This window comes from Uranotaenia lowii, chromosome 2 (assembly GCF_029784155.1).
Source record: "Uranotaenia lowii strain MFRU-FL chromosome 2, ASM2978415v1, whole genome shotgun sequence".
Classification (NCBI taxonomy): domain Eukaryota; kingdom Metazoa; phylum Arthropoda; class Insecta; order Diptera; family Culicidae; genus Uranotaenia; species Uranotaenia lowii.
The window spans coordinates 131,596,625-131,621,082 of NC_073692.1; the positions used below are offsets into that span (position 1 = coordinate 131,596,625).

General features: G+C 35.2%; 1 protein-coding gene across 1 annotated transcript in view; it reads left to right on the forward strand.

Moving 5' to 3' along the window:
- Nucleotides 1-507: 507 nt before the first annotated feature.
- The window catches only part of LOC129741861 (uncharacterized), a 39,263-nt gene continuing 15,312 nt past the window's right edge, over nt 508-24,458 (forward strand). Inside the window, exon 1 of the mRNA XM_055733670.1 lies at nt 508-609. Coding sequence (XP_055589645.1) covers nt 508-609 — 102 coding nt within the window. The remainder of the gene's footprint in view (nt 610-24,458) is intronic.

A 24,458-nucleotide genomic window follows, 5' to 3' on the forward strand; every position in this document is an offset into this window, starting at 1 on the left:
GGAATCTAAAAAACCAGTGATCTATTTTTTCTTGAGTGTAATTGCAAAAGGATGTAATTTTAAACTCCTTTTGATGTAATATTAGACTTTTTTCAAAAATAGGATAGAAATAAACTGTTTTGATGTAATTTTACATTGCGTCATGCAAAAATAAACCGTTCAATGAAATTTATGTCACAAACAGTGTAAAATTAGATCTGTTTGATTTAAAATTGAATGCAAATATTCAACTTCTGCCTTTTTATATTTCCTTAGTTTGCGCACAAAGTAAACAAGTCGAAAAATTATTCGGAAACGGGTCGATCAAAGGCGTAGCTACCTACAGCAGCACTTCTAGAGTCTTTTAAAGTCGTAGGTATACGTGAAATGAGGAATGCGATTGAAACTGACTAGTTTTTTCTCCATTACAGCAAGGTCAGATTTTTGCGCAGCGGCTGATATCCTGACAGTTATTATCCGGAGAAACTTTTGTCATTCAAGTGCCCAAGTGCTGACCGAAAGATCATGATGTTCCGGAACCATTCGAAGATACTGATGACGCTGATCTGTAAAAACATCCCCGTGCTGGGAATCATCGGATGCAACAACAATTCCAGCTTGACGCTTTCCGTGATGGTGTTTTAATTTTCAGTTTTGAAAATAAATGTGAATTAAAAATAATACATGTGGGCGAATTCATTCAAAGACAAAAGCAAAAACCCTCAATATTTAGCAAAAATATCACTATTTACGATAATAAATTTAAAAATTTACATCCCTGTGTATTTTTACACGACGGTTTTTGTGATCCGATCTCGTGCATTGATTTCAATCTAAATTTACACGCCTCAAAAATTACATCCTTGAAAAAAATAAACCGTGATAGAATTTTACATCAAAATCGATGTTCCGTTTTCGTGCATCGTTTTCGATCTAAATTTACACGAATTTTTCTTGCTGTGTAGTAAGGTACTAGCTGACCCGAAAAGCTTCGTTTTACTTCATAAATCGTTATAAATGTTAACTTCATCTACACGTCCTTACCTAAATACTTCATGCTCCCAAAAATTGTTTTTAAACCGTTCAAAAAAGTTTCGAGTTAAGTGTCCCATTTTAGGTTGATTTTGTATGGCGGCTCCCCTTCCATGAAAAGTGAGAATCTTAAAACTATTATACAAACCATCTCTGACCCAAAAAACCTTCGGATACAAATTTTCACTTTATTCCGTTTACACGTGATTGTGTTACACTAAACACGCTTTTATTTTTTTATATATAAAATTTAGTTTAAATTCTAACGTTCGCAAAGTTGCCATTTTTTGTAAGTAGTTTTAACAAATAAATTAGGGATTTGAAGATTTTTTTATAGAAAAACTTTTTTATTTAATAAAATTAGCTAATTCTTTTCAACCACAAAATTGACCATTTGAGACATTGGTAAAAATTTATCAAACTTTTAGAAATAAAAGTAAGCGGTTAGTTGGCGGTTCTAATCAGATTTATTTTCGACTCTTGTAAACTGGATTGAAATTAAAGTTTTTAGTTTGAAACTTTGTTCATGAAGAATTTTCAATATAAACAATGTTAATCAAAAAACCATATTTTCAGTTGAATTTTAACTTGAAAATAAGGTAAGATTTCTTTGGTCACAAAAAATTATCATTTATAATTTATTTCATGATTATAATCCTGTGAAATAAAAATAAATAAATCATGGATTCTCAAAAATCTACTCGAAAAGAGGTAAGAGACAGAAGATGGAATAATAGGAATGCACTCACAAGACATTTTGGAACTTGGTTAAATTTAGGAAAGTTAGTCGTAAGATGAGTTAATAGTAAATTAATATCGCAATAATGAGGTAGAAAATAAACGGATTTAGAACTAAGAAACTGCGACCGTCTGCAATTCAAATCCTTAAAAAACTTCTCACATTGATATTTCAATCTGTATTGTAGAACATAACTTCGAGCTTATCCTGAATTTTTATTTTTGATTCCAAATTTGAATACTGTCTGTTAAACCTAAGTTTGAAATCTAAATTCCGAATTTGAAAACGATTGAATCTAAGTTCCAAAAAAAGTTCCAACTAATCATGACCCTAAAGGCGAAATTTGATTCTGAATTTTCAACCAGAAAGCTCTCTTACTTGAATTTTGTATTTTTGGCTTTCAATGTGAATTCTTTTTTCAGCTATTTATTCGCAATTCAACTTGTGAATCTGAACGCAAATTGTGAATGATTAAATTGTTTCAGATTAATAAATTCTGGGTCATTGCCGAACAAAAATTTGGTATGTGATGATAATGCTCCTATTAAATTTTCCCCGCTCATTTTCACCATCTTTCATTTCTTCTATCCGTCAATAAAAAATTTCATAATCTTAAGATGTCCTTAATAATATTGATAATTTGCTTTGAAACCATTAGAAGATTCACAAAAAAGTATGAAGCATTCAATTAAAACTTAAGGTTTATATAAATTAACTTTTGTCGAAGGAATTTGTTCTCCTGATGTCTTTTTCAGACCACTGAATGAGCTCTATACAGCACTACAATATGACTAATTTGTTGGTTTTCAAGAAATTTCTTTTGCTATAAATTTTATTTAGAAGTTCTAGATTCGAAACCGATTTTTTCCTGTACGAACAAATGTAGACACAAAATCAATTTCTTATTTTTAAGACACTGATGCAGAAATTTTAAACTGTCTATAATTAAACTTAAAAAAGGAACTTGTTCTGAAGGATATTATTTTTTAAATCATGATTCTTTCCTGTAGATGAGAATGAGGATTGATCTCTGAAGATACTTGATTAAAATAGATAAAATTTTCTAGAAAAAATTGTTGAATGGAACAAAAAACAAAACTTTTTTCTTTTTTTTTTTTTGTTTCGATTATAGTCGTTTTACCATCTTTATGGCATTCGTGACTTTATCAACGTTGCAGTTGGCGGATCGTTATTGAAAAACTTATCCGGTACAACTGTGTTCGATGTTTACTCTTGGGCTCGAACTCGCGGACATCGGCTCAGGAGACAACAGACTTGCCAACTGAGCTATATCACAAGCCCAACAAACCTATTATCTCAAAAAGCTTTCTCTAAAATATTTCTTGAGTTATTGCATTTTGTTTGGAAAACCTTACAAAACGTGACTTACTCTAACAATATTTATTCCAATATGTTAATCGTTAGAGTAAATAAAATGTAAACTTCTATACGCCATATTTTCAAAGCAATTGTACGTTCCAACTTTTGTAAAAAAAGTTTTCCAAAATGTTGTAATGGGTTCATTTGATCCCTCGAGTCCAAGTGCTTAGTACGAAATTATTAATATTTATCCAATGGCTAATATTTATCCAATAATTTCCTTATCAAAAAGGTCTCAAAAAAGTGATTTTTTTCTTTAAATTATAAAACTGCGCCATATTAAATGACTATAGGGTAGTAGACAAACTTTTAGAATTTTATTAGTCTGAAACTTATAAACTGTGAAGTGAAAACGAATATGGCTGTAAAAAGTGCATAGAACTTTATTCTTTAGATTTTGCTTAATTTTTGCCAAAACCAAGGGCACCCAACATAAAAGTGAAGTCTTCTTTAGTAAAGGATCATGTCTCCTCGAACTTCCAAAATATCAGATTTTTTAAGTTCCATGGAAATGCTTCTAATTCATCTATCGTTCTAACTTTTGGAGCACATCAACTTGAAATTCCGCGCTATCAGAAAATGCAAAAGATGAAGATTTACGAATTTTTTCCAAAAAGATATGATGATAATAAGAAAATGTATCCGTATTCTGCCCTAAGTTTTAAAGAAATTATTGGTTTTTAGTGATTTGTAAGTCTGAAGGATAAGAAATCGCTATGGATAAATTTCGCACTACTTAATAACTCTTAACCCTCTAGTGCAAAACAACGCTTTAACAAGGGTTGAGGGTAAAAGTTGAAGGCTAAAAACCCTCTTTAAATAAATATACAACAACAACAACAACAAGGGTTAAACTGAAATCGGCTTAAAACCGAAGCCAATCATTATTTTAATCTACCTTTTGCACAGAATGTTTCAAAATAAGTTGATTTAATAATCCACAACTAAATGAAATTGTTTAACAAGAAGTTGTCGAAAGCTACAGCTAAGAAAAGCTTACAAGCATGAACGAACTGGAAATGGACGTATTTTTAAAAAACAATCTACTTTTTGTCCCCAGAAATCCTTGGTGTTTGTCAGCTCTGAGAGTTACAACAATTCTGGATGGATTTTTAAAGGAAAAAATCTCATCACATGATGGACCGCAAAGAAATTTTAGCCAAAAAAACACCAAAATTTGGCATCCTCTCTCTCAGAAACCACTGCACTGAATTAAAAAAATTTAGCTTTGAGCTATCAAAAGTGTTGTTAACCATTCTGTAGAATGAAGTTTATAAAACGAACACAAACACATATTGGATCACAACGAAACTTGATGTTTCCTCGAAGAGAATCCGTTAACTTAACACTAAATAGTGGCTAGCATCATACAAATGCTAACACCACCAACCCACAGAAAGTGTCCTATGAATGCCGTGACTGGGATTCGATCTCATGACCATTGGCTTAGAAGACTTGAAGGTTATCCTTTATGCCACGGGCGGCGGCTTAAACGATGGGTGACCCACATAAAATTGCATCACTTTGCAAATGCTGTACAAAATCATTCATCATTCATACTTTTTTTTTAAAAATTTGCACAAAGAAAGATGAAAATGTGTATTCTACAAGGTATTATTTCTATATTTTTAATACTGTAAAAATAGAGCCACTCAAAGAGCAATGCGGTAAATTTATTTTGCGCAAATTTTTAGAAAAAATACTCAATTCTTTAAAACAGCCATTCTATAAGCAAACAAAAATACCAGAAAAATATGCCAAAATTACTAGTTGAATATCATTAATAAAATGGAAAATAATTTGAAACGATTCAGCAAAACTACTCTAGCAACCGAAAACAAATAGTTCATTGAGAGCATAATCAGCCCGTTCTGTGTGCTAATGTGCATTCTATTTAGCCTGAAAATCAAGTTCTTATTGATATTTCAATGTTCAATTTCAATGAGCTTTCTGAGAATATATCAAAATAAAAAAAAACCTTAATTTTTTCCATTTTACTATCATTTCTTTTTATTTTTCCATATTGAAAACTTCCTTGTTTTCATATTTTTGAAAATATACCTCTGATCCTTTTTAAGGAAAAATGCTTAAGTCAGGTAGGAGAGATAATAAATAAACAAACATCAATAATTTCAAAACACATCTTCAATATTGACATTCCATATATGTAAGTGGAAATATATTAGTTCTTCGTGGTACAATTTTAACATTTTTATAAAAAAAAAAGCTTTTAGGTGTTTCAAAAGATAGGAAAAACGGGTTTAAGTGTGCAAAAACTACACTCAAAAAATACTGAAAGTCAATTTCCTTAACCTTTGTGGTTAGGCTTCTTTTAAAATAGTCAAAATTTTTGCTTTATCTTTAAAGTTTTTCGTAGGTTTTTAATAATAAAACTCAGCTTCTGAAAAATTTTCAACGACAACTAAATTGGGTTCTAGACAAGCTGGCCGAAAAAAAATCTGTGTTTTTGAGAAAAAAAGCTTTGTGATTGTTTTCTGTGACACTATTTTTTTTTATTTCATTGAAAATTCATGATAAATTGTGATTCCTAAATATCTAATTTTGAGTTTTGCAACAAAAGTAATAAAAGTTTTCGATTTGTTTGCTTTTCATCATTTTGCGAATGCTTAAAGAAGTTTTAAACATAGTTGAATTTAAAATATTTTTAAAGCATAGATCTAATCGTTTTACAGGTTTTAACAAATTTGTTAATTGAAAACTGATTGTTTTTTTTTAATTTCATGCAGTAATGTTAAAAATACTTGCTATTTTTTCAAATTTCCAAGAATTGTTGAATTTTACTTTTCTAGAACATGCAGCATCATCATCAAAATATTTTTCTTTTTTCCAACGTAGAAAATAAACGAAATCCGAATAAATTTTAAATAACAAATAACAAATCATTAAAGCATAAACACCAAAATGCTTCTCCCTTGAGTTATGATAAATGAGTTCAATAATAAAAGTTTTTATAATGGTAAAACGCGTGATTTAAAAAAAAAACTTTCTTTAATGATAAAAAAACTAATCTTTTCATCTGCGTATTATGTTTTAGTTTTCAAATTGAATAACTGAATTTTGGGACACAGTTTGTTTTAATTTTTATAGAATTTTTCCGAATTTCAAAGTCGAATTTTTTAGAAATATTTTTGATAAGCTTGTCTATATTTTTCAATTCTGAATATTTGGTGTTCCAAAAACAAAAACTATTGATTTTTTTTCTTATAAAAAATTTACATTTCAAATCGCGATTTTTTTTTTCAAATTCAAAACACTACAGCTGAATTTTTCAATCAAACCTTCAGTTGAAAATGAGAAAAAATAAATGTAAATCAATACGAATAATAAATAACAAATATTATTGTTTTCCAAACAATTAATCATGGTTAATTTTTTACCTGATCTGACATTTATTTTAGTATTCAATTTTTTATTTCTTAATACATATGTGTTTTGGGAATATTTATATCAAAATTTAAAACTAGACAGCTTAGCAATAATTATGAATTAAATTTCTAGCTCAGATTAAGGAACATCATTTTGAAAAAAAATTATCAATGACCTACCAAAAATTTCATTGATTTGAAAATTTCATTGGGATTTGTTTTGGATGTTATTTTTATTTTTGTCATTACAATTTATTATTTTTTAGTTTGTGCGATAACTATGAGTAAGAAAATTATGTAAGAAATCCATTTCCATATTTATTGTGTAGTTTTGGCATTGTTATTAGTTTAAGCTAAATTTGAATTTTGAACGGGTTCTTCGCACGGGCCTGATTCCCACTGATGGTTTATTTTGTTTTTTTTTTGTATTTCAAAGTACGATCACATTTGTGATTGTTAAAAAAAATTTAATACATTTTTCATGTATTCATTTATCGAGTAGCCTATTGAGGCAATTTGTGAATGTTCAACTATAAATCAGTGAATAAAATGGAAAAAACCAGTATTGTTTAACAACATAGTAAATCTAGTGTGTATCTTATTTGTTGAAAGATAATGAGCTTATAAAGGTATAAATATTTTAAAAGGACCAATATGCCAAGTCCTCTATTTCGAGAAAAAAGCATTTGCAGTTTCAGAAGGTATAACCAAATGCCTGTTTCACTGTACCTTATCACATTCCTAACTAAGAACCTAAACTTCTTAAAAATAAGCATAATACAATTCCACGATAGGTAAATTAAAGGTTTCCGTGATAGTTAAAAATAGATAAATTGGCTTTTAGGCTCTTTTGTTTTCTCATTTCGTCTATTCGCTAAAATGCGAGCGTCCTTTGGAAATCCAGAATTCGCCTTTTGGATCACTCTTCATTGAAGAATATTGAGACCAGTTTTTGCTTGGAAAAGCAGCTACAAGTAATCTTACTGAACATATTTGCACGTTTCAACACATAACTTTTTGAAGAATTACTATTATTGCGCTTTTTGCCTTGTTAAATTGATTTGAAAATATAAGAATGTCTTTTTTTGATCCCGGAATTACTTTTGGCCTTTTTGTACGCGATGAAATTTGGAGGAGAAAAACTTCCCCAGATGAGAATAAACAAAAAATACTTTTCGCCCCCGGGATGAAGATGGCTCAAAGAGCGTTGTTGATGCACACTCATAAATAAAGCTTTTCGCCTTTTTAACAAACTCAAATTTAAATACAAAAAAATAAAAAAAAGTATCATATTTTAACAGAGAAAATAGAAAGTTCAGTACGTTTATGCTAGTAACTGGTATTGTTTACAATTTGCGCATTGATGAATAAGAACTGATGAGCTAGAATATGATTCAGTTCCGATTGAAAGCGATGATTGATTGTACTCTCCAATAGTGTGACATGAGGTGTGATATTTTGACTTAGAATCAACCACATCGTTGAGCAAACTAACACTTTATTGTTAAATATTCACGAGTTCGTATTCTTAACACAGCAGAAATGTCTAAGAGCACGTTTCACTTTTAAAAATATTTTTTTTATAAGTTTTTCAGGTTGAAGAACCTTTAATCGCTCGCTGCTAAATAATCAAATTAAGAACTGGACAGTTTAAAGTTGTTCATTTCAAACCTATTATTTAAAATTAGAGACTAAAGACACTTGAAGTGAATCATCATTCGAGTTATTTTATGTTGACTGGTTTGTCGAACAAATGTGTGTTTTGAAAAAGCGCGTGGGAACAGCACCCAAGATAAAATCGTCCGCCGGTACCAAATTTCATGTCATAATTTGATGGTGTGAATTTCATACGGAAAGAATACACTGATGTTATCATCATCATCTTAAACACCATGATGGTCCAGCAGGCATCAACTCAGCTTCCAGAAACTGATGAATCCTTTCACCCGAAATACAAGAGTAATAAAAATGACAGAAAAAAATATCATAACCTCACATACCCACAGTAGATTAAGTACAGCACCAAACCGACTTCAACGGTTCAAAACGCCTCGAGAGATGAATCTCCAAAAGTGACCTCATCGCCGGGGCAGACAGCGAACCTTGACACTTGAAAGCGAAGACGACAACTATACACACTACCGTCTCGTGTCGTGTCTCCCCACTGGATTCTTTGGACGACACCGACGAAGACAGTTGCCGGCAATAAAACTCTACAAAACCAAACAAGAGTCTGGAGAGTCTCAGAGTCAACCGAAGCAACACACCACACTCACGCATGGGGTATGATTTCCTGTCTCCAGGGTGGGAGCAGAATTTTTTTTAAGGTGGTTCCAAAGAAGGGTTGCGATAGGCGGACCCCGGAATGTCCCTCTTGATCAATCATCAATAAATAAACTGGTGAGCTGCTGCCGGTTTAGCCACGCATCATCAGTTCTACACTGCCAGAGTTTGCGCTAAAAAAAAAGCAAAACGGACTCGTAAACTTAATTGATTGAGGACTAATAAACTAGGGAGCCGGTAGTAGTGGTAGGATTGTTACGTCTTTTTCAACCCATTGTCAATCGAGACTGACTCAAATTAAGATGGGCTTTGGCTGACTTCACTCAGCCAGAGTCGAATGGATGCTAAACGGAGAATGGGGGGATGACTGAGGATCGATTTATTTGCATAAATAGCACGCCCACTAGACGGGAACGTAAATAACAAGCTAAATACCTGCTTCGACTTTGTTTCAGCCTGGGGAGTCGGAGTTTTACAACTTTATTCTGATCTGATTGAGAAACAGTCGGTACAAACTGCAACAAAGTTGAGCACCAAAGTGTAAGCTTGTAAAAGTTATTAGACTTTTACAAGCTTTCGGAAAGCTTTCTAGTTGAATCTTCCTCGTGTCATCAATCTCAAATTTCACTTAGAAGCACTAAACTTTTAAAATGATAATGAATTTTTTTTTGGTTGATCAATCGAAAATAATTTGTGGGTATGTTTCTTAAAGACAATCGTTAATAGTAGTAGTAAACGACTAAAAAGTGACGTGTTTTTTTCAAGCTCGTAAATTTAAGTTGATCTCAAAATTTTCAAACATCAAACGATGGACAATTGGATACCCGAAAGGCTATTGGAACCTGAAGTTAAATCCGTTTATTTGTCAGTTTCACTGCTAGATATACTAAAGCAAAGTATTTGCTTTAAATTCAACTACCCAACTAAGGTTGCTAATCTTCGTTCAGAATGATTTTTTACCCTCACGCTAGTCACCACCGATTTTACTCCTCAGCTCTCAATTTTTAGTTAAAGCTTAGTTCATTTAGAGTTTAGAGATTATTTAGAAAAAATGCGCGTGCATTCAAGAATGCGCGTATCTTGAAAATCATTCGTTTTATCGAAAAAAAATCTGAGAAGGAGATGAAGATAATCTTATGATTATTTATGGAAGAATATAGAAAAAATTATATATTGTTTTGTAAAAAATAATTATTCTTTATTTTAGTTATCTCCCATCGGTAGGCGCAAACTTTTTTCAGTTCTTATATTGGTCAGATTTTTCCAGTAATAATTCATTCAATCGGTGGTTTAGATGACTGCATTTTCCGTTCCTATTTTGGCCAATACTTCTTAATTTACAGATAGCACACGTTTTTACTGAAATGTAAGCTGGCAAAATCAAACAAAAACATAGTAGAATCCTCATTATACACAATGAAATGTAAAATAGATTAGATGAAATTGTAAATTACGCAGTTTTCAAACAAGGCTACCCTTTTTAGGCTTTTGAAAACATCGAAATCCAACGTTTTCTTCATTATTTTTTTTCCTCAAGCGAAGAGTTTTGCCAAATCATGATATTTTTCCTTATATAAGCTTTATTCTGCTAGAAACCTTGTCAGAACCAGAAATGCTACATAATTCAACTGCCATAAGTTTCGCTTATATATAATTTAAAATGCTGGTATAAACCTTGAACTCCCTGAAGATCTTTAACCGTAATTTACGATCATTTACTTAACTCTTACACTTGGTTTGAGCCTTGTGGACATTCTTGACACTGTTTTCATACTTATCACCATTCAAGAATAGAAGTTTTCGGCATACACAACGGTTTTGTTAGCTCTCAATTCCATAATGATGGATTTTGAAGAAAACTGTGCATAATTATTTTTGTCTTCTTCTCTTGCATTTCAAATATATTGGAAATACTTTAGTTATAAATGAAAAAATAGGCAGTAAATTATCAAAATTTTGCATATCCGTTTACTAGAGACTTAGCTATAACCAAATGAAAGTGTCACATATCTAAATGATCTAAGCTTAATGGATTAATGCATTCATAAACTCTGTTCAATTAATAGCGAATTACTTTTCTTAAAGTCTGCCAAACTGTCAGACAGGATAATGGTCTGTATCTATTTTGAGTTTTATTACTTAAATTCAAGCAAAACGTGATATTTAATTCTTTACATTGAAATAACATACTGAAATATTCATATTTTATTTATTTATGTTAAAATAACATGGTTGAAACTTTAATTTTGTTTTTCAAATATTTTAAGAGAATTCATAATAAATTAAAAATACGAATTTGTTAAAGTACCTTTTCAATTCTATGATTTGTAAAATTGATCTGCAAAAACGTAGATCAGCTAACGAAAAATGCTTGCTTTTTCCGTGTAAATTAGGGCCTGATCACACTGACATGACACTTATAACAAAAATCCGATCATTTTCTGTCTTATTTTGCCACCTATTGTCGGCATTGCGAACCTTGCAAAATTTGATAAAAAATTCCCTGTAGGAAAAATTTACCTGTTTAGTACGATTTCATCTTCGAAATTGCCGTTTTTCCTTGAAAGTTGGGTGGCACTTTCCAACTGGGATTGCATTTCTTAAAAAGCAATCGATTCGCACTCTGGAATTGGTACTGCGTCTTATCAATTTTTGTGTGTAAAAAAAAAAAAGATAGATTTTAAGTTTGTTCAAATACTTTTATAATACTACATTAATTTTTTTTTAATTTTTAATTTACAATCCTCATTGATAGAGCCTTAAGATTCAGTAAGAAATTTTACCGACATTCTTTTCCCTCTTCCAAACAGTTCGCAGGCTTCGGCCATGGCACCTTCAACATTCTGCGGTAACTAATTTAAGGCCAGTTTAAGAGATGAAATAATCTGAGACAACGAACTGGAAAACTAGACTAGACTTTTTAAAACTAGAGCTTTGAAAGTGAAACATCATCTCGAAACAGAAAATGATACAATTTTAGAAAACTGTAATTTCATAAAACGGAGAGTTGCTGAGTAGCGCCAACCGAAGTTTTAGGCGAATGTTTCTGATAGACAATTGTTGAAATGTTTCCAGCACTTTATATCTTATCCAAAAATTACAAATTTGATGAAATTCTATTTCTTCGATTTATTGAAAACCCTTTGCAGAAAAAAAATCGCCCAGTAAACATGAAATCGTATCAGAAATGATAGCTTAAGTCGTTTACAATGGTGTTGCGAATCGCAATTCCAACTGTATGGTAAAAAGATCGTATAAAATGTCGTCTGAAGTCGGTTTAAATCGAATATGATAGAAAATCCGCCATGTTTGTAAATTTTTAAATGATATTGCTCTTGCGCGGGTTCAAGTGAGAAAATCATCTTCATATTCTCTCTGCAACCAGCAGTGCATACAGATGGCTATAAATCAGATTGGAATTGAGTAATGTTGACCATTTAGAGACCTGGAAAACATTGGCGCTGGCAACGAATTGAAGTGTATTAGAGTAAAATCTTGCGCTCTCTTGCATTTTTTCCGGTAGGTACGAAAAAGGAGTCGGCTAACGTTCAATTCTTTTAGTTTTCTTCGTTTTAGAAAGAAATTAAATTTATGTATATATATTGCCTCCACTTTAGTACGTAAATGCTTAATTTTCAAATTGTGTACGATCACTCCATAATGTATATGGAACGTATAAAAAAAACAGCATGTGAATATAGCTACAAAAATTATATCTGGGCGAAATCATGTGTTAATATTAATAACATAAGTGTTAAATAAATTCAAAACAATGTAAATATATAAATTAACTTTGTTATTTTTGCTTGAAAAAACTATAAAATAATGTTTTTAGTTGTTCAAGAATTCAAAATATTTTTAAAAATATTTGTAAAAATTTTCAAAATCGATGCCTCGCAACAGGCAATAGAAAATACTTCTTCAGAAGTTTGGAGAGTTTTTCTTCTTTACCAGCTCCAAAATTATTTCAATCCTTAACCCTTAATTTATTGACGTCATAGTCGCATTTACCGCAGAGTGTCCATTTCCCGGCCATTTGTGTTCCCGAGAATCGGGATGTCTGACGATCCTTTTCTCGGGAATTCTCGGGATCCCGATTAAAATTTAAAATGAAGATTTTAACACACTAGTGTATACGAAACCTTATCTATATCTGTGTTTATATGGTATTTTTAAATATAACGGTAGAAGTATTGCAAAACATTTCAAACTTTTCAATGCCTCACAAATCAATTAGCAATTTTAAGACCCAAGTCCCAAAAACAAAACATTTTAATCGACAAACTTGACTGATTCTTACTGCAAAAATTTGAAATAATTGAGAAAGATTTATCACTATGGTTAAAAGTTGGTTAGCTAGACTTCGTGTTATTAATCAAATCTCATAAATTTTCATATAATTAACCTTTTGTATCGAAAAATGTTATTTTCAGATTTCAGATTCTTTTCGTAGCGTTCCTGTATTGGAATTGTTCTGTTTTGTAAATTCTTTGTAGCTTTTCACTTTTACACTAAGTTGTCGAACGGAAAGAATTTTTTTTCTGTAAAATCAATGTATTTTTTTTAGTTTAAGCCGAATATCTATCAAAGTAAAACTGTAATTTTCTTTACTCAATCTGATCCATTTTTTTCAATTCGAAAAAAAAATGCAACACTTCGTTTTGTTAACAACATCTGCATGCATAAATAAAATTTGATAAAACTTTCAGCGAAGCCACCTACCAGTGTAATGTTTACATGTGCAAATTTTTGTGACGCTTTGTCAAGTGGTTTTCGAGATACCGTCCAAAAAAGAAGGTCATTGAATTATTTTCTTGGACGGGATCACGATAAATTCCGGAAAGTCCCAGTGGAAATCAACCAATCGAAGAAATTTCATGTTGTAAACCGTTTAAGGAGTCCTAGAGGATCTAAATCTGTGATAATTCATTCTTATTTTCACTATTCATGAAATGAAGATGATTGATTCCATGAAGGTAGGGAATATTGGAGGGTTTATCAAGCGTAAATTAAAAATTTTCGATTGGGGAAGTGACGGTTAATTTTTTTTACTTAGTGATCTAGCTGACTAATAAACACGCCTGCCTTCATTTTAACAAGAAAAAAGCAGCCTACCGAAAAAATAAAATACGGTGCTCAAATCGTGCGCAAAATATTGTAATCACTAGTAGGGGAATATTTTGAAAAATTACGTAAAGGCCAGCAAAACAAACTTTTAAGCGGGTACCTGGCGGTTTTCTATCTAGAAACCTAGAAGTCTCGCCCAGATGTTCCGGAGATGAACAAAGAGAAAAAATTGAAAAATTTTATATCTAGCACTTAAGATGGCTGACGATCTGTGAAAGCTGCAAATCAGTCAGTATAATTTAAATTAGTGTTAATTCAGCATCAATCACTGCTAATGTGCTTTGGCCTTTTGCTACTTCAGTGCGTACATAGTGCTTAAAAGCATTAAAGCAAGCAATGCTTAGAAAACAGAGCATTTGTTATTCTGATTTAAAGCTATGTTGCATTTCAAAAGCATTGTGCAAAGCTGAAAAAATGCTAGTTGCATTTAGCACTTGAAGGGCTGTCATAATGCAAAATTACACTTGATGTGCTGATGTAATGTATACCAGCATTCAAGTGCTAAATGCTAAAAAAAACGCAAAACTTTAGTGCTTATGGTTATTTGGATTAGAAGCAGTATTTTTTTGGTTGTCAAAATTAATACTCGCACATTTTATTAATCGCATCAACTATTTCAAATTTTCGAAATTCACCATGTTCTTTTTCTAATTGTGAGTTTACGTATCAGAATAAGACAATTAGTAATATAATCGGTGATGTGAAGTATTTTTCCCCTAAAAAAAACGGAAGAGAAAAGTTTGATATTGCAATCTATTCATTAGAAATATTTTTCTAAAACTCCAAATTTCAATGACGCAAAATTGAATCCTTATTAATCCTGCCTTACTATACTGAATTGATTTGGGGTCATTTTTTAATTTCACAGACCCTGGAGTCTTAAAAGCTTCGTTTCGGTTCAAAACTCATCCATGATTTTTTGCAGAATTTCTAAGTAATTTTTACATAAGAAAATTTTCTCTTTTATGTTTGAATGGGAAAATTTAATGTTTTGTTCTGAAAAATCAACATAATTTTTTTTTCTGTGGAACCTAGTCTGATAATGGGTTTTGTGCCAATCTATAAATTTTGTCGAAGACGAAAATTTCGTATCTCATTAGGCAAAAAGTTATAAGCTGCTGAATAGGGGTATGTCTTTTGGCATTGAAAGTCAATCAGTTCAACTGACATCACTGCTTGTGCCAAGCGAAGTATTGTATGACTCATTTTCAAGGAATACTTCGATATGCACAAGCAGTGATGTCAGCTGAATTGATTGACTTTCAATGCCAAAAGACATACCCCTATTCAGCAGCTTATAACTTGTTTGCCTAATAAGATACAAAGTTACGGTCTTTGACAAAGTTTTTCAGCGGAAAATTTTATTTGAAGAATTCATAAATTTGCACAAATACCATAAACAGAAGAAACAAAAATGATGTTGATTTTTCAGTACAAAATATTCAATTTCCCCGTGCAAACCTCATAGGTCAAGTTTTACTCATGGCAACGTTACGTAAAAATCAGCAAAAATCATGGACGAGTTTTGAGCCAAAAACGAAGCTTTGAAGACCCCAGGGTTTGAGAAATTCAAGAATGACCCCTAATCGACTCAGTCTAATGGCTTACATATTGAAGACAAGGCAAGTTCGTTTGACAAAAAGGTTAAGTTCGTATGGATTTTTGTCAAAAAAAACATATGAATGTCAGGTTCACAAAATGACATTGCCAGACAATTCGAGTCAACTTTTTTTAGTTTTATTCTTGAACTTAAAATTGTAATTATTAGGTCAAATGACTGTGCTATGGCCTAGTGAATTTTTTCATTGCTTCAAGAATTCTTCTCAAGAAAAACAGATTAAGGATCATCGAGTTCAGAAAATTTTGGAGCAGAGATATTCAAAAAGGCTTTCATCAAAAAAAATCTTATCAACAACATTAGGCTCGTGTTTTGATCATAAAACTGGATTTTGACCAACAATATCAAAATTGAACGTTCGAGCTACACAATGTACGTATGAGTATGGAAATCAAACTAAAAAAATCCGGATCATCCATAAAATAAGCGAAAGAAGTCCGAGCTATTTTTTCTATCTAGGTTATACGATATTTCTAGATTTCTTGATTTTCATGTCCGTGATTGATTTTCATAACGCGGTAAAACATTTTTGTTAAAAATTGTTCCAACACAACTTTTAAACCATTGCCCAAGTTAAGGTTGATAAATAAATCCAGAATTTAAAATAAGGTAACGGACTTATTTTGGATATGGGGACCAATTTTGGACCACCTTGTTTATCTCCCCTGTTAAACAACTACCCAACAAATATTTTCTTGCTAAAAAACATCATGGTTAAATTTTTAATCAGCAATATGGCTGGTCCTCCAAAATTCAATAATTCACGTGTCTTCAGCTTTTAATCATCTTGATTTGGAGAAGTTCTTCAGCGAACGTCATTAAACGTCATTTGATGACCCAACACAAAAAAAAAACAAAAAAAAAATACCAACGTCTGTCCGAGGTTTGGAACACACTTTTTCCCCACTGTGTTGTTTTTTTTCGCATCAATTGCACCGAACTTTAAACCTCCGGCTTGTTCGTCGCATGCCGCATTACGCAGAATCAATCATGAAGTCTGCGGCGCAATGAAAATTTGTCGTTTTTAAGCTACCAAAAAGCCTCTCAACCGAAGGTTTATTTCATATAAAGTGTAGGAGAAATGATCCTTTTTTTCAATTTTTGCACCAAAAATCCATTTTTTGGTAAATTTAATTCATTATTTCAGAATCAAGCTGAATAAGTAATTATAAAAAATAGAATAATAACGAAAACCAAAATTTCCCTCTCGTTTCAATTTAGTATTCAATGGTAGCGAATGGTTGAACTAAGACTTTTTTAAACGCTGTAACATGATTTAAGCTTTCTTTATTCAGCCAGTAAGCTGAAACAGCAATTACACTTTAGCTCAGCTTTTTTACAGCAAATTGCCGTTCTTAAGCAGCCAAAATGTTTGTTGGGTAATCATAAAAAAAATAACGAGATATATTCGAAGCCCCAGTTTCAACTATATCCGCTTAAAATGTCCATGATTAGTTGCTTTATGAGGAAGATAAACCAGGTGGTCACCTATTCCAAAATAAGTTTGTTACCATATACATGTAATGTTATTGAAACTACCAGCCTCAAATATACCATTCAATTAAACAAATCCTCTTTTCAACACCTCGGTGGCCCCATACAAAATTGAAAACCGGTGCAAATCGAGCTGGTCGACACTGACACCACCGCCATGCCAATAATGGTGACGCGGTGACCACCGACTCTCTCACACCGAATCGTGCTACGGATCAAAATTGCCTTATTCAGCTGTCAAGTTTTGTAACAGTAGTGCAGGTACCTACCCCATCATCGACCCTACCTCTTCTTTACCTTCGGTTTCCTCGCGCTTACCTTCCCAGGAAGGTGTTGAGGTGCTCAACTTCACTGGCCGGTCAGGTCTCCGTAAAAGTTTCTCGAGTGTGAGGGCATCCACAGCAGTGTTTGAAGCCGATGGATGACTCAAACGCGCTTCGGGAAACCGCGCGTCGCAGATGACGTGTGTGATCACGCGCGTTACACTTTGCCGTTTCGTTGGCCTTTCGTTTTTTGTTAGTTAGCAGTAGCGCGCGTTACAGAGGGTTCGGGAAAGCGGGTGAGTGAGAAATTGAAAGGCAGATAGAGAGGAGGGCTACAGGTGGTTTTGTTCATGTGTGACACATCACGATTTTTTCTTCGATGCAAAAGTTTTATCCACCTGATGGGTTCCCTTTCGGGATGGATACTCGGTGACACTTGTTTAGAGCACGCGAAAGTACTGGTGCTAAGCAGTATCTGATCGTTGGGAAAACTTACTGGATCGGGAAAGAAGGGGGAGGGGCCACGCTACGCGATCGCATCAATCATGAACACGCGCTCGTTCGGCGCGACAGCCAAGTAGAAGTGATCAATTAAAGCGATAAATAATCATTACATTAACTTCGCGCGATGACTGCCAAACTCTGAACCGGACACGCCACGAGAAGCGCCACGAAAACGTCCAGCAGCAGCAGCTAACACACACCTGAGTAAACACACATTGCGCGAACACTTGTAAGCGCGGACTGTCTGACGCTCTCTGTCACTTGCGCTGGCGAGGCGATGACGATGCCCCATCAATCCTCACACAGGCGCTTCTCCAAAGGGGTTACAAAATTTTTGCTGATCCGTTCGCAAGTCCGAGTCCGGGTTCAGGTTTCGTTTTGTTTCACAGCGTCATGTGTTATTCATACAGACATACTCGAAACAGTTTTTTTTTGTTGTTCCTTTCGGCTCGATGTTACCGCTTTTGTGTATTTGATATTAGAAAGGCACAAAAAAAAAACAAAGTCACAACACTGTAGGCCATCACCATCACAATTCACTTGGCAGGGAAACCTGGAAACTTGGAAGCGCCTCGAAACTACACGACCATTCGGCTCGGGAGTGCGATCGCAACTGATCGGTCCAAGGCAGGTGAGCTTCGGTGCTAAGCTCTCACTTGAGGCCGCGACTCTAGCTCAGGTGAGGTGAGACCCAGGGAGCGCTAGAAAGCATAAAGTCAAAACCCGAGAAAGGGTTCTCGCTCCGTGTAGGTTGCATCCATTACGGAATTGATGATCAACAACCGTACAACAGCGCAGCGCTCTAATCCAGGCGGCTCGGGAAGCAACGAAAGCAGTAACAAGAAAGAAAAAAAAACCCTACAACAACAAGTCGAAACCGGGAGATAGGTAAATGACGGAACGGAAGAGGAAGCCTCATCCATGAACTCTGGCTAGCTGGCTGGAACACGATGAAGGCATCTGATGTGGAGTAACAGAGAAAGAGCCTAAAAAAAGAGGCTCCGCAACCAAGTCCAGGAAGAAAGATCTGGAGCGGAGGAAGGGAACCAACTTTTTTTTTGTGTTCCAGTCCAGGTGGTCGTGTGTAGATGAACTACCATGGCCGGACGCGGCGGACCCGACCCGGCACAATCATCATCATCCGTTTGTCCGTCCGTTCGACAGCAGCTTGTACCTACTAAAAGTTTTGCTCCGACGAATGATGTGAACAACAACAGGTCGTCGTCGTCGATCGTGATGGGAATGGGTTTTCAGGGGAATTGTATCATTTCGAGAATATGTGAAAAATGTATATTCTCTGCAAGTTAAACAAACATGCTCAGTTGACCAGTGCAGAGTTTCACCTGATTTACGAAAAAGTGTTCATATTCAAGGTTTGTCGATACTTGGAAGATTTGTAATCAGCTCTATTTTTTTTTTGTTTCAAAGTGCTGTGTATTCAATCAAAATGAGCTATTATAAATTTTTGATTGGAGTTTTCAACACGATCTAAATGTTTTAAGACAAAATATGTTCACTCATAACTCCTTATCACATGGCTCATACCACGATTTCACATCAACCAAACTGTAGTTCTGACGTGTCAGTGAATTCTAGATAAAAAAAAACCAAAAGAATATGTGAAATGTTCCTTTAACCGTGGCGACCGTCATATATGTGTGATTTTCACAGTAACCACCCGGCGGTTTTCAATGGTACCTTAAAAAATATCCATGGAAGGGTATGGGCAGACCACAGGTTGAGGGAACTAAAGATAGCTGAGTATATATTTATACCAGAGTGCCCCAAATGACCTGACTTTTAAAAAACGTTATGCGCTGCAGGCTAAAATTGATCATATGCCTTGTACAAGATCTCATGTCAAATTTGGACCAGATTGGATCACGGGAAGGGGTCGCTTGACGAGTCATAAGTTTGTATGGGATTTTGAGACAGTTTGCTCGGGAGAAACATGAAAAACCAGTATTTCTTCAAAAATTTCAGTTCCCTTCGGTCGATTTATTTGGAATGTGGTTTTTCTAAAAGACTAAGATATAACAAATATTTCATCCCTAAACTGCATTTCGATTAGAGTTAAGAACCCACCAACTTTAAATATCCTAAATCTTCACGAAGAGTTTTGTATTCGAGAAATCAAGGGTGTCCACGATTTTATCCTAAAATTTTATTTTGCTTCCGTTTTCTTTATTTCACCAAGACCAAAAATTTGTATTAATTTCATTAAAAACTGATAACCCGGTGACAGGGCCGTAGGAAGACCCGACTCCAGGGGGGGGGGTGGTTTGTGATGATTGGTTTTTACCAATGTTTTTTTTGCCCAACCATTCACGAATAAAAAAAAAATTAAAACAAATTATGTTCGTAACTGTATGATTATTCATTTTTAAGTACTTTGACATTCAAAGTTTTCGTATTAGATACGCATTAGAGATGAAAAATCATCAGATTTTCGGATCAAATTTTCTACGAGATATCTCGGTTTTTCGCTTGCCGCTAGTATGCTCCATTAAAAGGCATAATTCAAACGTTAAGGATCTACTAATGAAACCTCATTCTACGAAATTTAACACAACACAACAGCAGAATTTTGTTTATTCGTTTCTGAAACATAAAAAGCCGAAATTTGTTGTCCTTGATGTGTTAAACAATACACAAGGAAAATACAGAATTTTGTGCAGATTTTAAGGTGACGATGTTTCTTTAACAGCCAATATTTTTCATAAAGAATCACTTCCATAATGAGAATCCCGTGGATGATTTTTAAAAATAAAATTTGGGTTTTTTTCAGAGAAAACAAAGCATCCAAATCCTACCTTTTATTTGGGATTAACTAATGTTGTTAAAAAATGGAAATCTAGAAATTGAATTGACAAGCAATATTAACACATTAGGGGCAGCGAAGGCATTCTTTATCTCAGAAACCCCTGGACTAAATTTTACAAATTTGGTATTTTTAAGTTTCGGCAAATGAAGAACTCCTCAACAATTTATGTTGATTGTTAAATTAATTAACAAGTTAAACCTTTTCCATTTTTGAAATGTAAAGAAAGTTTGATTTCCGAATCTTATTCCAGATCAGAATTTTATGAGCCATATTTAGAGCCCTCATTCATGAATCTATTATTTAAATTCTATAGTTCAGGATTAATCTAAAATCACTATTTAAATTATTTACTTTTAATCCATGAGATCTGTCATCCAAATTTCGAAGCTATTACAAACATTCCATTCAAGGAGGAAGGTGCATGGTTCCCAAAAATTTATTGATCGACCACCATACACACAATGAATTTTCAGCATGTTGAGCCCGAAGAACAATCTGGTTGATGAGGTTACAAAAATAAAAGAAAATGTTTTTCGCTTAAATAAACATTTTAAATTCTTGATCGAATTTTGATGAACAACGTAAATTAGTCAAGAGTAACAATCTCGATTCAGAATTTAATCCAAAACCTCAAAATTTCATCCCAGGTCCCAAATTTTAGAACAGTTTGTCAAAAAATTTCTCACTTTTTGAAGCTAACTTCTTTCTGATAGTAAGCCCCGCATATTGAATTCCAAAAGTTATCCTCCAAAAACTCTAACAGACTCCAAAAAGTCAGACAAAGCATGCCGAATTGCTCAGATTCTGCGTAGATGTTTTCAATTTACTTGCAAAATCAAACAAAAATTTCAATCCAGTCCTTAGAATTATGTATCTTGCGTCCAAAAAAATTGTTAATCAAATTTCGTGAAAAAAAAAACGTTTTTTATTGGAAGCCTAAAATATGGTTCAAAATCGGCTGATTTGAGTCGACAAAAATAAAATGATTTTTCAAGTGTTTATCTTCTTGATTTTAATGAAAAACTTCCGAAATTCGCCTGGATATTAACCAGATTCTGGAGAAAATTATGAAACAATATACCCGGTTTATGCAACCTACCTACCTACCTAAGGGTCCAGCGCCGATTGACCGGCGCATAGGGCTGAGATAAAAGATCTCCACTGCTGGCGATCCGGAGCCAGCGTCTTCACTTGCTGCCAGCCAAGGTTCTCGTCAACTGTGCGGATTTCAGCGGCTAGACTTCGCCGCCACGAGCTTTTGGGCCTGCCTCTTCTTCGATGCCCATCTGGATTCCAGTCAAGCGCCTCTCTGCAAATCTCGTTTTCATCTCTTCGCAGCGTGTGCCCAATCCATCTCCACTTACGTTCCCGAATCTCGATTTCTAGCGCCTTTTGATGACACCGGCGATGAAGTTCAACGTTTGAGATCCAGTTGCCAGGTCACCAAGCGCGGATGATGTTCCGCAGGCACCGATTCACAAAAACTTGCAGTTTTCGCGTCGTCACCGCATATGTGCACCAAGTCTCACACCCGTACAGCAATACGGATTTGACGTTTGAGTTGAAGATTCGGATCTTAGTTCGTAGAGAGATCTGGCGTGACCGCCAGATGTTTCGGAGACTCGCAAACGCAAATCGGGCTTTTCTGATCCGGGTTTCGATGTCCTTCTTGGTACCACCATCAGGCGTAATCTGGCTACCAAGATACTGGAAGCACTCCACTGTCTCAACCTGTTGTCCAGCTACCACGAAATTGGAACGATTTTCTGTATTGATTTCCATCGACTTGGTCTTTCCGACATTGATTTTGAGACCTGCTGCCTTGGAGCTTTCGGTGAGGTCGTCGAGTTTGCTCTGCATGTCTTGTTGTGTTTGGGCGAGCAAAACAATATCGTCTGCCAGGTCAAGGTCGTTCAGTTGCTCCATGGTTGAAGGATTCCACGGCAATCCTCGGTTTGGTCTACAGTCAATCGATCCAGTCAAGATCTCATCCATTACGATGAGAAAAAGCAGCGGTGACAAAATACATCCTTGTCTCACTCCAGCAGTTACCGGGATTGGTTCGGACAAGACACCGTCGTGTAAGACCTTGCACGAAAATGCCTCGTACTGTGCTTCGATGAGATGGACTAGTTTCTCTGGGACCCCTCGTCGTCTAAGAGCAGCCCAGATGTTTTCGTGGTTCAGTCGGTCAAATGCTTTTTCGAAATCAACGAACACCAGCAGAAGAGAGTCCTGGAATTCGTTGATTTGTTCCAGTATTATTCGTAGCGTTGTGATGTGGTCCACACATGATCGTCCGGATCGGAATCCAGCTTGTTGCCGTCGGAGTGTAGCGTCGATTTTCTCCTGGATCCTGTTCAGGATCACTTTGCAGAGTACTTTAAGGGTTGTACAGATCAAAGTTATGCCACGCCAGTTACCGCACTCTGTTAGGTCTCCTTTCTTTGGGACCTTTACGAGGATACCCTGCATCCAGTCGGCCGGGAATGTTGCAGTATCCCAAATGTCAGCGAAAAGACGGTGCAACATTTGTGCTGACAAGGCAGGGTCGGCTTTGAGCATTTCAGCAGGAATGCAATCGATTCCAGGCGCATTGTTGGATTTCATGTCCTTGATTGCCGCTTCTATTTCAGCCAGCGTGGGCGCTTCCGAGTTGACGCCATTAATGCGACTTACTGTGGGCGCCTCGAGCTGCGGGTTCTGTTGGCCATTGCTATTTGTAACTCGGAAAAGTTGATCAAAATGCTCAGTCCAACGCTTGAGCTGATCTGTTCGATCTGTCAGCAGTTGACCTGCTCGGTTTTTCAGCGGCATTCTTGCATTAGTCCTTGCACCACTAAGGCGGCGAGAAATATCATATAATAATCGGATATCTCCAATGACGGCGGCTCTTTCTCCCTCTTCGGCTAGGGAGTTTGTCCAGGCTCTCTTGTCTCGTCTACAAGCTCGTTTAAGTGCCTTTTCCAGCTCCGCATATCGTAAGCGGGCGGCTGCTTTGGCTGACCCGGTACATGCCTGCTCAATTCCGACTTTCGCCTTTCTCCGATCATCGATCATCCTCCAGGTTTCATCCGACATCCATTCACTTCGTCTTCCACAAACTTTACCGAGAGTACCATGGCTCGTCGTGATAAAGGCATTCTTGATTCCACACCACTGTTCTTCGACTGTTCCGTCTGTCGGTAGCTCCGGGGTTCGGGATTCTAGCTGTTCAACGTATGCCCTTTTCACCTCTGGATTCTCCAACCGGCGGACGTCGTATCGACACCCGACTTTCTCCTCGCGCCGTTTGACACGCGCAACTCTCAGCCGTATCTCGCCAAGGACGAGGTGATGGTCAGATGCAATGTCTGCGCTTCGTTTGTTGCGGACATCAAGAAGGCTCCTTCTCCATTTTCGGCTGATGCAGATATGGTCAATTTGATTTTCTGTTCGGCCATCTCGGGATACCCAAGTGACCTTATGTGATGGTCGGAAGAGCGATCCACCGATCACCATGTTGTTGTTGCCACAAAATTCTACAAACAGCTCTCTGTTTTCGCTCCTCTGTCCTAGACCATGGCGCCCCATGATGCGCTCAAAGTCCTGATTATCGGAGCCAATCTTTGCGTTGAAGTCGCCTAAGTGGATTTGAATATCACCCTTCGGAATTCTCTCAACCACGCTGTTCAATTGACTGTAAAACTGCTCTTTCTCCTGCAAATCGGCAACGTCAGTTGGCGCATAACACTGGACCATTGTAAGGTTTCTAACCCGTGTTCTGAATCTGGCTACGATTATTCTTTCGTTTATCGGTTTCCATCTTATGAGGGCCGCATGGGCCTGC